Source organism: Cetorhinus maximus, chromosome 5 (genome assembly GCF_964194155.1).
Source record: "Cetorhinus maximus chromosome 5, sCetMax3.hap1.1, whole genome shotgun sequence".
NCBI lineage: Eukaryota > Metazoa > Chordata > Chondrichthyes > Lamniformes > Cetorhinidae > Cetorhinus > Cetorhinus maximus.
The window spans coordinates 64,596,043-64,614,302 of NC_135883.1; the positions used below are offsets into that span (position 1 = coordinate 64,596,043).

Below are 18,260 nucleotides of genomic sequence, written 5' to 3' on the forward strand. Positions count from 1 at the left end.
GAGGGCGGGCGCTGAGCAAAGTGAGGGTGCAGGTTGGCGCTTCTAACGAGCTCCTGGAAGGCAGACAGCTGCGGCAGAGCTGCAGACCTGGACAAATTGAATAAGAAAAAAAATGCAGCAAACTGTGTCCATGCAGCACATTCAAACACCTGGCAGCAGAGCTCAAAAAACATGTCACCAGACATCTTTCTTTATTAAATTTCACCACGCACATTTCATCCTGCCCTGGATCGAGATTGTAGCAAAGAAGTGAAGTCCACCAGACTGATATACGGTTGGCAGATGTGCCAAAGTAAAATCACTTTCAATTGACTCCTTAATGGGCTTAATTGCCCTCGGGTGCGCTTCCGACAGCTGCGTGCACCCGCCAAGCCAAATATTATGCGAGTGCGCGATGACATTGGGACAAACGCCCGATGTCTTCTCGTGTGATTTCATGCTCTGTCGCCTGCTCAAATGATCTAAAATTCTGGCCCATGTTTCTTTTAAAGAATGGGTCAATCTAAACACATCACTTTTGCACCAAAATAAAAAAAAAGCACTCGGGGGAAATGATCTCCTACTGACCTTAATAGACCATTATGAGCTAGATAGTAAGAGCATAAATAGACCAGTCATTGGGCCTATGCCATCATTCAATTAGATCATGGCTGATCTGCACCATAAAACTTAATTCTTCTACTGTTGCTTCACATCTGTTGATACTCTTTATCCAACAAAAATCTCAGTCTTGAAAGTTCCAATTGTCCTACCATGCACTGCCTTTTGTGGGAGGAGTTCCAAATTTCTACTCCACTTTGTGCGTTTGTGTGGGGGGGCGGGGGGAGAGAGAAGTGCTCCCTAATTTCACTTATGAATGGTCTAGCTCTAATTTTATTATGTTGCCTTGCTCCCAATTCCCCCACTAGTGGGAACTGATTCTCTGTATCTACCCTATCAAATTTTTTTTAAACATTTTAAGTACCTTGGTCAAATCACCACTTAATCTCCTATACTAAAGGGAATAGAAGTAAGTTTTATTCAACTTTTCCTCATAATTTAACTTTCTAAGCCGCAGTATCATTCCTGAGAATCTGCACCACATTCCCTCCAAATATAATTCCTGAGATGCAGTGCCTGAAACTGAAAGCCATAGTCTGGATGGTGTCTGATTGGGGCTGAAGCACAACTGTCTAATTGTATTGCAGCCCCATGATGATAAGGTCCAAAATTCCATTAGCCTTTTAGTTTGCTTTTTACACCAATCAACTGGCTTTTCGTGCTTATACTTGCAAATCGTTCTGCTCCTCTACAATCCCCAATTTCTCACCCATTTAGAAAATAATTCCAATTTATCTTTCTTGGGTCCAAAGTGGATGACCTCACTTGCCCACAATGGATTCCAGTGCCCCTGGCTTTACACATTTAATCAGTCCATGTCCCTTTGCAATCTTCAGCTACAATCTGTAATACTTACTGTCCCTTCAGCAAGGGGTCATAAAATTCTATTTCTTCAAGCAACTCATTGATAAATATGGTCAAAAGTTAAGGCTCTCGAACAAATCCTTAGGGAATACCACTTGTCACATCCAGCCAGAGTAGAAGCTTTCTATTCTGTACCATACCTCCCAATCAATCAACTTTCAACCCGAAAGCAAAAAGCTTCAAATCTGCACATTCATTTTTGTTAATAACCTTGTGTGGAACCTTACTGAATGCCTTTTAGAAGTCCAAACAGACAATTTCCACCTGATTCTTGCATCCTTCGCAGTTTCTTAACTCTACTGAAAAAGTGTTCCTCTTGTTCACCTTTACTAATAATCCTTTATTTCAACTGCTATAATATTGTCTTTTAGCTGTACTCAACATTCTTATTTATCTTATTAGCAACCTCAAAAGTCCAACTAGATTAGTCAGATACAGTTTGCCCTCAAAGCCATGTTCACTGACTCGGATCAGCTCACTTGTTCAACTGTTCAGTCACTAACCCTAATGACAGTTTCTAGTAGCTTCCTCACAACTGTCATTACCCCCAGCTACCCGGTTCCTCCCTCCCATTCTTCTAAATACTGGAGTGACATTAGCAAAGTTCCAATCTAATTGGCACAATTCATAGTTTTTCAAAGCCCTCTCGATTTGTGACAAATGTTTCTCCAATTCCCTCAACTACTTTTTTTTAATGCCCTAGGGTGGAAATACTAATACCCTAGGCTGGAGGCTTATCTATTTTAACTTCCAATATTTTCTTCACTACCGTTCTATCACTCATTAAATCTACTAAGTTGTTCCTCAATTTATTTTTAGTTTTTCTTCTATCACTGGTATCGATTCTATCAAAGATACCTTTGTATATCCCACTTGCAGGTCTTAATATTTTTGTGCCCCTTTTTTGCTTTCTATATTTTCCCAGTTTGCTAGATTATCACTTTTCTTGGCATTTGTGAAGCTTTTGCCTTTAGATTTATAATCATCTTTTCTCAAATGTTGACCATGGTTAATCAATTGTACAAGTGGAACTTTTGCTCTTTTGGAGGTCAGGATTGGTCTTATTTTGCATTAAACAGTTTAAATACCCCATATTTTTCTGCAGTCTCTTGTTTGTGTTCTTAAACTTAATCATCTCACTGTTTGCAGGATGCTCTCCTACTGTCAGATTAATTACTTGCAGCTCATAACTCATTATTAAATCTAGCATGGCCTGTTTCCTTGTTGGTTCAAGGAACTATTCTGAATACATTCTAGAAATTCATTGGCTTGATGACTTCAGCAGTTTTACATCTCCCAATCTGTGAAAATTAAAATATTCTGTAACTGCTTTGCCGTTACTATATGCTTCTCCGATCTCCCTATTTATAAACCTTGTTACTATATCACTGCTGTCAGGAGGTCTGTAGATAACTCCCACCTGAGTCTTGCATCCCTCGCAGTTTCTTAACCCTACTGAGAGAGTGTTCCTATTGCCTACTCACCTTTACTAATATTCCTGTCCTTCAACTGCTATAATATTGCCTTTAGCATTATTGCTATTCTTCCTCCTTTCCCTATCCTTTCTAAAAAATTTTGGAGGCTGGAATATTAAAGTCCCATTCATGCTCAGTTTTCAGTTAGGTCTCCAATACCTACTTGTGCCATCCCCCAAGTTGAATCTGTGTTTCTAGTTTCACTTGTAGGGATATGCAGAGTTCAATATCAGAAAGAGGACAATATTTACTGAAGGAACCCCCAATTCTTGAGAGCAGCATGCTCACACTACACACAATACATTTTTTCAGAATTTAGATTGATTTTTTTCTCAAATGGAGGAATTAGAACTCTCCTTCACTCTTTTGCTGCACCCAATTTGCATTCCTGTGTGAAGTTCAAGAGTTTGTTCAGGGAATGGAATTATGGTTAGCAATGCTTCTTTCACACCAGATCTCATTTATCTACAGACTTGACTGCAGTACTTCAGAGTTCCTTTGCCTTGCAAGAAAATCTTAAAAGGCAATCAAGGTTTTCAAACGATAAACTGCTAAACAGTGGAAACAGTACAGTACTAACATTATCAAATGATGGATTACTTAAGCTTTCACGTTCTGAGAACGTGATTCAACCTCCACAAGTTGTGAGATGTAAGAACCATACAATGATCGAGACCCTAATTTCTTACAAAAAAATGATTACAGAAGATTGTTGGGGCAGGGAATTAAACAACTACCTGTGTGTAGTTTGGGTTCTGGAGTAGAAATTTGTATTTAAATTATTTTCTCAATGACACAATTGCTGCAAATCACAGGTGGATGATACAAGGAGCATTTACACTTACCTTTCCATTAATGATTGTGTCTATGCTCATTAATGCATACTCTTCTGTATCCAAATCAATGCCATTTTGTGCACAAGCACAGCCATCGACAACTGGGTTTCCAGCTAGAATGACAAAGCCATGATTAAAAATATTTGATGCAGCATATTTGTAATTGGCCTCAACTGAAAAATAAATATGGCTTTACGGCAGATTTACACACAAGTTCAAGGATTATTCAAATTGAAGAAGTATACTAATGAAAGCATGAGATAATCATCCACACACAGCTCCATGTTTTAGTTTTGTTTTCCTTAGAATCCCATACACCTTGAGCAAGTTGAATGAATTGGGAGATATTACAAATTATGCCAGTCAAGTAACTCATTTAGTGTATCCTATCTACCAAATGTAGTTTGCTTTATTTCTATAAACCTGGCACAACTGAGTTGTCCTGCTCTTATCCAATCTATTTGTAATATCGGGTATTTCAGATAAAGGGACTGGTGAAATTTTATAGTTACTTCCTCTCTGGTGGTATATATGTGCAAAATTATCTTTTAATAATTAAAAAAAAATTCATTCATAGGACGTGGGTGTTGCTAGCCAGGCCAGCATTTATTGCCCATCCCTAAGAGTCAACAACATTGCTGTGGGTCCGAAGTCACAGGTAGGTCAGACCAGGTAAGGACTGCAAATTTCTTTCCCTAAAGGACATTAGTAAACCAGATGGGTTTTAATGACAATCGGCAATGGTTTCATGGTCATCATCAGACTTTTAATTCCAGATTTTTATTTACTTCATATTTCACCATCTGCTGTGGCGGGATTCGAACCCAGGTCCCCAGAGCATTACCCTGGGTCTCTGGAATACTAGTGCAATGACAATACCACTATGCCACCACCTCCCCCATTTGTAAAAAAAAAACAAAAAGAGAGCGTCACAGACCAGGCTCTTAGTAGGCTTCATGTGCAGCTTTCCTTTCCCATATTAGTTCCTATAATGCAGTTTTTGGTTCATCTGACTTTTGTAATGTGTAAGTAACTTACATTTAGGTGGCATATTCCACTGCATTAAACCAAAAAATATTTGGGGTGACTTCTGGAAAGTATTAGATTATTAAATTCAGATTCCTAAATTTTTACCTTTGTAAATATCTTTCCTAAAGTAGAACATTCCTTGGCGTACAGCATCACGCTTTTGAGCCACAATCAAATTCTCATCCACCTAGTCCAGTAAAAATAGTATGTTAGATTTTAATATTTATGTACTGTTTAAAGCAAAATTATGATTTTAAATAGTGTCCTGATGAACCTCAACACACACTAATACAAAATATCAAACAACTTTTTAAACTGTAGGCAGATTGGAAAGCTTTATACCTGCAATTTTCTCTTCACTACACCATGTTTCAATAAATAAGTTGGTGCATAAACAAAGCTGCTACTCTGCTGACAGGCCAAAATATTGCTGACATAAAAGCTTCAACTTCACAAGGCCAAACTATTAAAGCTAAACAGCCATTTTCAAAAAAAGACACCGGGGCAAATTAGCTGGTCCAGGGGCAATTGACAGTTCTGCTGATTGCTGCCATTTTTGGTGAATCGGTCATGAAACAGCTAGTTGAACTGTGGAAAAGAAAATGAACAGAACACAGCAGCATATAATTTTGGTTCACCTGATTCAAAATATTGGCTTGGAGTTTCAGCTAGGCTCTCCTGTTGTTTTCCCAGCATTTTTTATCTGAAATTGGCCAAGCCAGTACAAAGGACTGTAAAATGTTAAGTGCAAAAAGTTTCTGTAATGTTGTACATTAATTTAATCAACATCGTGCTAGATTCCAGCCCCACCCGCAAAACTGGTCACACCCAAAATCGACTTTCTGCTAATTGTGCCTGCTTGTGGGCCTTAAAGTTAAAATTTTTGGAGGTACAAAGACATGTCTTTTAAGCTTTTTTTTTTAAATTTAATTGACTACTAAGGTACATGGTTCTGTACAGTTCTTCTAAAAATCATTTTCAATTATTTAAAATTGTATTACTCACATGTGGTGGACTAGACACTGATTAGAAATCCTTATTTGTGAAAACCCCATTTTCAGCTGTATTAATTAAACTGCACCAAGGTATCATTAAAAAATATCAAAGAACCTTTTAAAGCAATGTTCTCAAGCTTAATTTTAAAATATTTTCAGATTGCAGGGGTTCATGGCAGATTTTATGTCCAGCGATATGAAAGTGTTTGAGTGGAAACCAGAACATCAAAACTAGTTCAATTTTGGGTGCATTTTGCCTCCAGATCGCTGATTGTGCCCAAAGCGGAAACTCTACCATATTACCCACACAATGGAGTATTACGCTGATGCATGCAGATTAAACAACACTTATGCATTAGGTTGGTAGGAGGCAAGTGCAAAGATATTTGTCATATATTTGACCCTGGTGGCCTGTAGGAACAGCAAGCAGTTTGTTCTGAAGGGTCAACAGATGGATCACATGATTTCAGCAAGTCTGCATGAGAAAAAAGCCTGTGGCCTGAAAGATTAGAGACCCAAAATGTTAACTGTTTCTTAGATTGCTGCCAGATTTGCTGAGTATTTCCAGCAGTTTCTGTTTTATTTCAGATTTCCAGCATCCACAGTATTTTGCTTTCTGCTGGATGAGAAAGTATGGTTAACTTTGCACTTGAATTTATATGTACACGAGGCAATGCTCCAAACATCACTGCCTGAGGGCATGGGAACATATGGTCAAGAGTAGGCTATTTAGCCCCTTGATCCAGTTACACCATTCTGTGAGGTCATACTGATCATTGATCTAATTCCATACACTCGCCTTTGCCCCATATCCCTTAATACCTTTTGTCAACAAAAATCTATAACTCTCAGATTTAAAATTAGCAATTGACCCAGCATCAACCGTTGCTTGCCAAAGTGTTTCAAACTTCTGCCACCCTTGGCAAGTAGAAGTGTTTCCTAACTTCACTCCTGAAAAGTCTGGCTCTAAATTGTAAGTTAAGCCCCCAAGTCCTAGATCTCTCAACTCCCAGCAGTTTCCCTTAATATTGTGAAAAGTACGATTGAATTACTTCCTAATTTAAATTCCAGGGAATACTACCAGAGTTTGTGTAAATGTAAAATACTGAGGGGATGCTGGAAATCTGAAGTCAAAGTAGAAGATACTGATAAAGGTCATCGACCTGAACATTTTCCCTCTACAGAGATGCTGCCTGACCTGAGTATTTCCAGCATTTTCTGTTTTTATTTCAGAGTTTGTGTAATCTCACCTCAATTTAACCTTCGGGGCTCTATCAAATTTATGGGGAGAATTTTTCCAATGGCGGGCAGGCGGGAGTGGGAGCGGAGCTGATCGCCGCCCACGATCAGCTGTGTGCCGCCATTTTACGCAGGCTGGCCAATTAAGGCCCGCCCAGCGTAACGCACGGCTGGCAGCACTCAGTGCTACCTGTTTGGGCAGGGGGAGGAGGGAGAGTTGGGCCTGCGCTCTTTTGCACATGTGCTTGAAAGAGCGCAGCAATGCCCCTGAGGCACAGAGCTGCCTCAGGGAGATTGAATAGATTATAAAACATTTAAATAAATGAAATAAAAATTTGTTTAAACAGTGTCACATGAGCTGGGACATGTTTGTGAAGTTTGGAAAATTTTATTCATTTATTTTATAAAAGCTTCAGGAGTCCGCATCCCACCCGTGGATGAGGGTTCCTGAAAAACGCAAAGGCCGCTTGGGCTCTTCGCCTGCCCGCCAACTTTAAGGTTGGACGGGCAGCATTATTAACTTGTTTAATTACTTTCTTAATATTCTCAATAGGCCGTTGACATTTTGGCGGGCACGCAGCCACTTCCGGCGCGTGCCTGCCGAAAGGAATATCAACATGACACACGATGATGTCGGGATGTGTGCCCGACATTATCGCGCGTCATTTTACGTGTTGGCATGTCGGGCCCGCCCCCGTATGCCAACTGGAAGATTCAGCCCTACATTTCACTCACTCCAAGGCTTACATATTCTTCCCAAAATGTGGTGCCCAGAACTGAACCATTACTCTAGATATGGTATAACCAGGCCACATAGTATGACTTCTAATCTTTTGTATTCTAGTCCTTCAAAAATAAAGACCAGCATCACATTTGTCTTTTCAATTCTTTTCTGAATTTGTTCATGACATTTTAATGATCCATGTATATGGACTCCTAAGTCTCTTTAAACCTTCACAGCTTTTGCTTCAACATTTAGAAAGTACTCAGATCTATTCTTTATAGGTCTACAGCGGATGATCTCACACTTGGCTATACTGAAATCCATTTGTTACAGTTTTGTCCACGTCACCTATCAATACTCTTGTAATTTTATGCTTCCATCTACATTGCTTACAATGCCACATATCCAAGTTTGCTGATGACAAAAGGTATGTGGCTCTCTATCACATCATCGAAGTCGGTAATGAATGCAATGAATAGCTGAGGCCAAACACAAAATCCCTTTGGGACTCGAATAGTGACATCCTGCCAATTTCCGATAACCCATCTATTGGGCAGGATCGTTAGGTCAGCGTGCGGGCGCAATTGGCGGGCTCGGGAGTGGCCAAGGAACGGATCACCACCCGTGAACGGCCCCTGACCACAGTTTTACGCTGGCTGGCCATTAATCGGCCAGCCAGCATGAGGCGTGTGCTGAAATGCTCAGCGCTGCTGGGGTGGGGGGGTGGGAACTGACATAAGCACAGGCACGGGCAAGCACAGAATGAATGCTCCCTGAAGGCAGAGAGCTGCCTCAGGGAGCTGAAGACTTCATAACAATTAAATAAAGATTTTAAAATCTGGAAAAAGATGTCCACGCACCACAGTCACCTGAGCATATACACGACTAAAATTCTGTCCATACATTTTTATTTAATAATGGAAACCTCACCCCGCCCTTGGATGAGGTTTCAGCAAAAATACAAAGTCCACCTGGACAATTCGCCCGTCTGCCAACTATGAGGTTGGACAGACCACGAAAAATCAGGGACAACTGGAACTTTAACAACTTTAAACTGTCTTTTTAATTGTCGACAGGCACGCTTCTGACACTTGCGCATGCCCGCCGACTGAAATATCACGTGGGATGACATCGGGACATTCGCCCGGCGTCATCTCATGTGATTTCGCATCCGATCTGGTCGGGCGCGTGCCCGCACACCAACTTAAAAATTCTGTCCATTATCCCCGCCTCTTGCCACTCAGCCAATTTCCCAAACAGGTCAATAAGTTTCACATGAGCTTCAACTTCAGCAAAAAATGAAGGGTTCAGCCATAAAGGTCAACACAGGTTCAATTCCTGAGGATGGCAATAAGGACACCACTAAAATTGTCCTCAGTATCCCTAAGTTTGTGTGGGCAAGAAAAAGATTGTCCACTGCTGCTCACTATGTGATGATCTCTGCAAGTTTCCATGCATGGATGTCAAGTGGGCCTTGAAGGCATTATTTAACAAACTGCTGTCTAAATTGCTTATGCATATAAGGCATTAAGCACTTTTGAGTACATACAGTCTCCTCACAATAATTCAGTGAATATTTTGATTAATCAAACATGGGATTTTAAAAGAACGACCGAGGAAGAAACAGACTTCAAACTGAGAGCAGGCATTCATGCCACCTTTGATAATATCCAGCAGATGACAGAGTAGCAGGGCACTGCAAAATAGTTCCTGGTGGAATTCTTGTAGGGTGCTACAATAATGTGATTGCTTACTTATTATGCAATGTTTACAGTAACTGAAGCCACCTGTCCTGTTCAAAAGTAGATACTAGGAGAGCTGCTCAATAAAGCCAAAGCTATACATTGTAAATGAGAGTCTGGAAATATTTTTTCCTACTGCTTCAATCTCATGTTTAGCAGAAAACACCACAGGTTTTTGAACAGCAAGATTTGAACATCTTGGTTGGCTCTCAACCTAATTCAACAACTATTTAGGTAACAGATGGTTATGACAGATGTGGCAACAGGTTCCACTTGCTGCATTTTTGATGAGCTTTTGTTGGAGATCTGCCAGAGCCCTCTACCAAACAGCACTCCTCTGCTCACACTAATAAATCAAAACAGTAGTGAGAACAAGAGATCAACATCCTTCTGTGCTCCAACAATTTATAACAGATTGGGAAATGCAATGGAGTCCATTCAGTTCTGCAGTGAATATTACAATAGGATAATTTTCCACAAACACTCCCATCATTCCAGTCTTCTTAAACCACCTGCCTTGCTTTCTCCACCTTTACCAATGATACGCACCTCGTTCTACGTTACTGACCCTATTCCTGATAAACTGACCAACCATCTTCCCTTCCTGGCTAAAAGCAAATTATTGCGGATGCTGGAAATCTGAAATAAAAACAGAAACTGCCGGAAAAAGTCAGCATTTCTGGCAGCATCTGTGGAGAGAGAAACAGTTAACATTTCGAGTCTGTATGACTCATGACTCTGAAGAGTCATACGGACTCGAAGCATTAACTGTTTCTCTCTCCACAGATGCTGCCGGACCTGCTGAGTTTTTCCGGCAGTTTCTGGTTTTATTCCCTTCATGGCTCTCATGTTAGCTCATATTATTAAGTGTTCTCTCTCCTCAGGTACTGCTCCCCTCACAAATAAACAACTGTTACAAAACTAACAACCTTTTTCTCGGGGAGGGGGCTCTGGATGGAGGCTGACTCCAATACCTGGCAGCCACGAGTTTAGGCACATGCAGTGTGTGGCAGTGTGCCTGGCCACACGCTCTCTTCTGGGTTTCTGCTTCTGCAGTTAAGGGGCTTGACCATCCTGACAGTACAGGCAGTCCTCAACTTTATAACATTTGAGTTACGACGAACGGCACTTACGTTTTTAAATTGACACCGTTTTGACTTTCCCACGTCGGTTTCGATTTTACGACACCATGCCAGCGAAAAAGTTCGGGCGAGCTTCCTAACATCATTGTGTAGTCCCACGATGGTTAGGTCGGTGAGCATGCGCCGAAGCCGGCAGCGGGCCCGCCGACAATTCAAAGGCCTATTAAGGCCATTAAGTCAACAATTGTCCTGAATTTTTCCAAGCGGCTTTTGCAATTTTTAGGAAAGCTCATCCATGGGCGGGATGAGGTTTCCTAAAGCAAGTAAAAATAAAATAAAAATTTAACACTTGAAATAAAAATATGGCCCTGCTCATGTGACAGAGTCACATGAGGGGGCATGTGTAATAACATTTTTATTTTGTGCATTAGTTTTTTTTTAAAACAGCGCTTCATCTCTCTGAGGCAGCTCTGTGCCTCAGGGAGATTGAAGCACTCTTTCATGCAAAGTTCACGCAAGGCCCGCTCACTCTCCTCTCCCTGAGCGCTGCAGCTCAGGTTCCATGCTGGGCTGGCAAAAAATTGCAGGGCAGTGCCGCCCCCCAAAATTCTCCCCATAATGAATGAGGTTATCAAACAGTGCAGCCTAAAATTCTTCCTAGGCAAGTTAAACAAAATTAATGCAAGCATCTGTTAAGTTGCGATAAATACCAATGCAGTTTACAAATTTGAAATTTCATTGTGATCATAATGTAATAAACATGCATATACATATCTCAATGTCAAAAGGGAAATTCAATTGTCCACAGAAGACAACGTTTACATGTAACATGCTTAGGACATTTTACATGTACATCACTGTACAATTTTCCATCTCTTAGCTGATATAATAAAGATTTTCTAGCTCTTCTAGAATAACCATGCTTTTCTCCATTTATTAGTCATGTCAGCTGCAAACCAAAAAGTCCTGGCGGATGTCTATTCCATTCATAATTGCTTTGTAAGCAAACATAAAACTAATATATTTAATAGAGCAATATGTTGTGGAAGTACTACTTACTTTCGAGAGTGGAATAAGAAAATCCAACTTGTATGAAAGGATCACTCGGGTTAGGAGTACAACAAAGACAACGTATGCAGAATTCTCAAAATCTGTCAACTGGACCTGTGAACAAAATGTTTCCAAAAAAAACTGAAAGATTCCTCTACACAATTACATTTTTAAGGGAGCTAGTGTTTTCCTAAAACTTAAACAGGCTAAAAACACATTGGGCTGAATTTTTCCGGGGCCTGCTCGCCGACGCGAAAATGACGGAAATGGTCAATTGAGGCCATTGACAGGGTAGTTAAAACAATTAAAGGCCCTGCCTTTAAAGGTCCAGCAGGATGAGGTTTCATGTCGGTTTTAATAAAGTTTAATAAAGTTTTTGTGCAATTTATCGTGTGACATTGTCACATGAGGGGGACATGTTAATGATTTTTTTATTTTTCTATTTTTACACTTTGACAATCTTTCAGCAATCTCTCTGAGGCAGCACTTTGCCTCAGGGATATGTGCGTTCTTTTGCACACATGCGCGAAAGAGCGCACTCTCGCATTTGGGGAATCCCCCCCGCCCACACAGGAAGCGCATAGCGCTTCCAGTCGGGCGGGCCTTAATTGGCCCGCCCACTTAAAATGGCGGCAGGGCCTGTTTCGCCAGCGGCGATCGGCCGCCCGTCCGCCACCAAGTCGGTCGGGCCCGCCCATCAAGGGCAAAATTGTGTTTACTAATACACTGTAATGCAACAATTTAAGGTGGTTAAGGGGCGGCCAAAAGGTTTTTGAAACTATGAAGGGTTTTGATAAAGTGAATACAGAAAGGCTATTTCCTCCGATTGGGGAATCAGCAATAATTGGTCAACTTAAAATAGTCATCAAGAGTTAGGATAAGTGTTGGGAGATATTGAAGAGTGAGGAAGATTGTTGGAATACTCTGTGGTGTTGCGTTTCAAGACAAAAGTGCAGGTAGAAGACCAAGAAGGCTGCAGGAGAATGGGAACAGTTTGGATTGTTCTAACAAAGAGATGGGACAGATAATAGCCAAATAATTTCTATCCAAAGGTTACTCACTTCTTTCTTCCAAAAAAAAAATGGTGGTTATTTGGAAAGAGTCACAGGAGGGAGTGTCAAAGCTTGAAATTGGCTGATAAGCTGATAATCAGCTGCATTCTAGTGTCAGCTGAGCAAACAAAACGGAGAGACACGTAAAAAGAAGAAATGTTGGCAGCTAATCCAGCTCTGCCTTACAAAAATTCTTTGACATGTAGAAACATCAGAATTATGGAACAACTCTCAAAATCCATTCTGGCCTTTAACACAAAATGGATCACCTCTGGTTTGGAAGCACTCTACCTAGTAATTATTTACATTAACCCTAAATGACTGACAATATGGCAGTCTTTTTTCATAAATTGCCTGGTATTATTTTGTCACCGGTTTAGAAGCAAAATGGGACACACTGCTGAATCTGCAACTTGTTGCTCAGAAATGTGTTGCCTTTGGTTCAAATGCCTGAGGGACCCATTGCCTACTTTACATAACCACTTTCTGCAGATACTGAAAAGTTGACACCTATTGTTTTGGGCTGTAATTTTGTCATGACATCTTAGGAAAAACTACAGTCAAAAAAACCCACTAAATTATGGTTTCCAAGTCTTAAGAAAAGTACGAAGAGCCAGGTATAAATACAACAGCCTTGGCAGATTTTGCTATAGTTCTCTCCATCCTTTGTCTCCCTCTCTTCCCTTATTTATCTTTTATTTTATCTCTCCTTGCACTTTTATTTGCATTCCTCTCTATTCCTTGTGTCTATATTTTTAACCTGATTTTATCTTCCCCTCTCCCTCCAGGTCTCTTTACTCACAAAGATGAAGCAGCATCAACCACAGCACTCAAAGCTTCACTTGGTAGTGTTGGTGTAGACATATTGCATGTATCTTTGTAGAGGGGGAGTGGTGGTGGATGGGGGGGTGGGGTTGGGTTGGGTTGGTTGTGGGGAAATAGTTGAGGTTGGTGCCTTTGCTGGCAAAGAACCAGAAATGCTGGTGTTCTCTAGCTTCTTAGTCCTGTGTGAAATGTTACAGTTTTTCTTTAGGTAATCAACTGCTTCTATGTAGGCTTGCCAAGTCCAGTACAAACCTTCCCCATCACTCCGAGGACAGACACATACATAAGTTATTTGGGACCCAGAGATTGTGGGGATTGGGGTTGGGTGTGGGGCTGACACCTTGGATTACTTGACAGAGGGTATAACTACCAAGGCAAGTGATGGTTAATGGCTGCCAAGCTAGTGTGCTGGCTCTAAGTAGAGCACAAAAATCGCACAACCACGGTGATGCAAATAAATATTGGGAAACACAGTGAAACACTCCAGCTGAAGGGCTGAATCAGGAGGAATGAAACGGAAAGCGAGCTTGAGACATATACAATGAGACCTTAAATGGTGGAAACTTAGAGGTGGTGAAAAATGGGGTGAGCAAATTACGTTGGTCACCTAAAACTGGTAACCATCTGCATTTATTTTTATAATTTTATAAATTTACTTGTATGTAGTACAGTAGGTGCAGAATAAATATGGCTTAACAGAACTCTTCATGACTGAAATGAATTTTATTATAAAATGGAATGATTTGCAAAATGTAAGCTGATCAAGTGACAGCCATTACACATGAATAAAAATCAGATGATGGTCTGGGGGCTTCCACTCGAATGCACTGTTTTTTTATGCAACTTGCTAAATAACTGGTATAACCAGCAAAAAAGAATGTGGAATTTTAACTACAAATTGCATTCAGTGCAACTTGAATTTCAGCAATCTTTTGCACTAATTAAAAACACAAAAAGCAAGCCCTACCTACATAACTGGCCATGCCTCCATATTAATTAATCATTGGACTTTTTCACTGGTTTGCGTGCCTTCGAGAAGAATCCAAAAAAATTTAGATGGGTCTTTTGAGCAGGGCACCAATACATTTTGAATGTTTTTTAATTTACTGAGGAATCAACTACGGTATTCCAAACCGACTAGAAAATAGTTCCGTATATTGTCATTTTCAATTTAAGATCAGCTTACTCAAAAGTGGTTAATTGACAATGATTTAAAATGCTTCATTTTCAGCTGCATTAATCAAATCGCAAATTCCCACTCGAATATATCAAGGGATACTTTCTAAAGCAAAATAGGTTTTCAAAACAAATTAATTAACTGATTTTATGTTTGGTAATATGCAAATTGGTATGAACAAGAACTTGGTGGGGGGGGGAAAAACATACTTCAAAACAGGTACAATTTGTGGTGATCACAGGTTGCACCCCAAGTGGAACCTCTACTCCAAAATATTTAATTATATATATATATATAGATAAAACATAAGTGAATGGGCTTGATGGCTTGTGTTACATTGAATACAGTTACATTAATATCATTACGGGTACTTACCTCCATAGGTCGAAATTCAACTCTCCATCCAATTTCAGAATTTGGGGGCGGCGGCTTAAATCTCATGGTTTGCCAATTCGTGGACTGTATATTCTATAGGTAGTCAATTGCACAAGTGATTGTTTTTTAAAGTTAGCTTTCATAACCCACCCAACTCCCATTATACCTTTCAAAACATTTCATTTAACAGAATTACTGTTTCATCAACATTCCAGTTCATTTCTTTGTACTTAATAAGCAAAATCAATACCATAGAAATAGGATTTTAGTAGGACAGCTCTGTACGATAGTAAAATGTCAAGGGAATCTTTCGACATTAAATATTTCAAAAAGTGTTTAAATTAAGTGATCATATGAAAAATGTGTTAGGTGCAAATGTGCAAGCAATGATGTTGAGAAATTTGAAAGATAGGTGCAACTGAAATTTTAAAATTGTTCCAAAGTCAGAACAGAACACCTTAAAACTCATTACAAGAATGGAAGCATAACATTTACATATATAATCTGAACCTAGAACTGAAGTTTTCTAATGACTGGAGTATATACAGCAGCAAATGAACAACTGGCCATTCAAGTGCAAAACCTGCAGCATGGGATTAAGGCTCAACATTAATGAACTGAAAATATATTAAATAGATACACTGACTTAACAAAAGAAATGATTAGAAGGAAAAACTCAAGTATCATTCACCCAAATATGGAGTAGTGCATGCCTGTTTATCTTTTGATCGACACCAAAAACTGCAGTGTTACTGGGGTTTAGTAAAGAAGAGGTTTCTTTCCATACAGGAGAAAATAATTTTATTCATAATTAGAATCACGTTTTGCTGAGTGTGGGACTGACAATTTTGAGGTTAAATTAAAAGCAGCGCTCAGGAAAAGGAGAGAGTGGCCCAGATTTTAAGGTAATAGTGACAGCAATTGTCAGCGCTTGCAGTTAATGCTCCTCTGAAATGGACAGCAACTTCTGGAGTCCGCACATGTGGAAATCCAGAGTCAGTGATTCTGCGACTCTCAAAAGTTGAAGTCTCCACAGGCTGCCATCAATGAGAAATCAGTGAACTGAGAAAACTTCAATTTTATAGTGTTAGTCTTGCTGTAAAAACTCTTGAATAACAGTTACACCTTGTTGAATGAGATGTAACCAGTGTACTAAGTTCATAATTGCTACTGGAAACTTTTCTAGCCTTGAAAAACTAATCTTATCTTCATGGAATATGAAATTTCTACATGATTGTTTTTCTAAAGTTTATGATATTTCAGCTTTTACCTTAACCCACGTCCCAATCTTTACTTTGCTTTCTCTAAAGTTATATTAAAAAGGAATGGTTAATAGTGCTTTTAATTTCCTGGTTTGCTGTCTGAGAATTCTTCAATACGATTGGTTGCTTACCCTGCTTCATGGCATCACTGTTGCTGGCTGCCTGGACATCTCCACTTTACACCAGGTTCAACTTAACATTGGAAAAGGTGAACTCCACACCACAGAGATCGTTAGATCTTTGTGCGCAGCTTCCTTCAAGATTAGCAGCAAGCGCAGTCACTTCACTGCTGTTCGCAAAATCAGGCCACTGAAATAGCATTAAATTGCACTGGTATAGTACCAAGTACAGTATTCCCTAAAGTGCATTAGTGCTAGTTCCCTAAACATGCCCAGCAGCAATATAGATGCAGCTTTGCCAGGTTAATAGTGTAAGGGAGTCTAACCACATTTCAAGTGGATCTGGATCAATGAACCAAATGAGCTTCAGAACAACAGGTGAATTTCAATGTAACAGTAATAAGAGAAACACATTTTCAAAGCCAGAAAAGGGTTTGGCTAGAAATCATAATTTTTGAAAATTGATATGAAGTGGTTATCAACAAAACTGTCTACCAAGAAAGACATCAACGGCATCTGGTTAAAAATCATTAATCTATGCAAAATTAGGAAAGAACTAAAACTCATTATAGGTTATACACTACATATGAAAGCAGTTCAAGGAGAAAGACACAGGATCAACAGCCATAATGGGGGCCAAGGCATCGTGGCTCAGAAGGCTGTCCAGGTGGTGGTGGGGGTTGTGGAGGGAAGAGAAAGGGATGCCATAGTTAGGGGGATAAATAGCATTGTTTGCAGCCAAGATCGAGAATCCTGAAGGATGTGTTGCCTACACCATGCAAGGGTAAGGGATACCTTATGGAGGCTGGAGTGGAACTTGGAAAGAGATGTGGTAAGTCCAGATGTTTTGGTCTATGTTGGAACAAGCTACATAGGTAGGAACAGGGAGGATGTCTTGCTCAATAAGTTTAAGGAGTTAGGCTCTGAATTTAAAAAACACAGGACTTCAAGGGTGATCATTTCTGGTTTATCGCCTGAACCATGCGCAAATTGGTAGATCAGAGCAGACAGATCGGGAAAGTTAACACATGGCTAAAGGGCTGGTGCAAGAAAGAGGGATTCCTTTTCATGGGACATTAGCACCAGTTTTTGGATAAAACAGAATTGTACCAATGGGAAGAGCTCTACATGAATCGAGATGGGTCCTGTGTCTTAGCGGATGTGGCAAAGGCTTTAAACCAGTAAAATGTTTGGGGGGTGGGGGGGGGAAGAGCACATGCGGGCAGTGGCAAAGGCATCAACAAGTAACAGAAGCAACCCAAATTGTAAACAAAACAGGGCAGGAAAGCATAGGAAAGAATAAGAGAGGACATTGATGGCATGGGAATAAGTAGGGTTATAGAACAGGAGTCAAAAGGGATGGTTAAACAAAGCATGAGGAAATCATTAAAAATAAGTTAAAATATCTCCCTGCAATGCTTAAACTGGAACAAAGAGACAGTTAAAAATAAAGAGTCTCTCATTTAAGACGGCGATGAGATGAAATTTTTTCTGAGGATTGAGAATCTTTGGAACTCTCTTACCCAGAGGGCGATGGGGGCAGGGTCAATGAATATTTTCTAGGCAGAGCTAGTTGGATTTTTGACTAGCAAGGGAGTCAAAGGTTATTAGGGGTAGGCAGAATGTGGAATTGAGGCCACAATCAGATCAGCCATGATCTTATTGAATGGTGGAGCAGGCTTGAGGGTCTGAATGGCCTACTCCTGCTCCTAATTCGTATGTTTGTATACAGTGTCTGTGATACAACAGAGGACCTAGAGGCAATTATACATTGGGAGGAACCAGAAATAGTAGGGATCACCCTGAGATATGGC

General features: G+C 40.1%; 1 protein-coding gene across 2 annotated transcripts in view; it reads right to left on the bottom strand.

Moving 5' to 3' along the window:
* The window catches only part of gclc (glutamate-cysteine ligase, catalytic subunit), an 86,013-nt gene that overhangs the window by 2,570 nt on the left and 65,183 nt on the right, over window positions 1–18,260 (bottom strand). For both annotated transcript variants that reach the window (XM_078541921.1, XM_078541922.1), the window contains exons 12-15: window positions 15,066–15,158; window positions 11,646–11,750; window positions 4,910–4,991; window positions 3,785–3,888 (exon numbers count right to left, since the gene is read on the bottom strand). In XM_078541921.1, coding sequence (XP_078398047.1) covers window positions 3,785–3,888; window positions 4,910–4,991; window positions 11,646–11,750; window positions 15,066–15,158 — 384 coding nt within the window. The remainder of the gene's footprint in view (window positions 1–3,784; window positions 3,889–4,909; window positions 4,992–11,645; window positions 11,751–15,065; window positions 15,159–18,260) is intronic.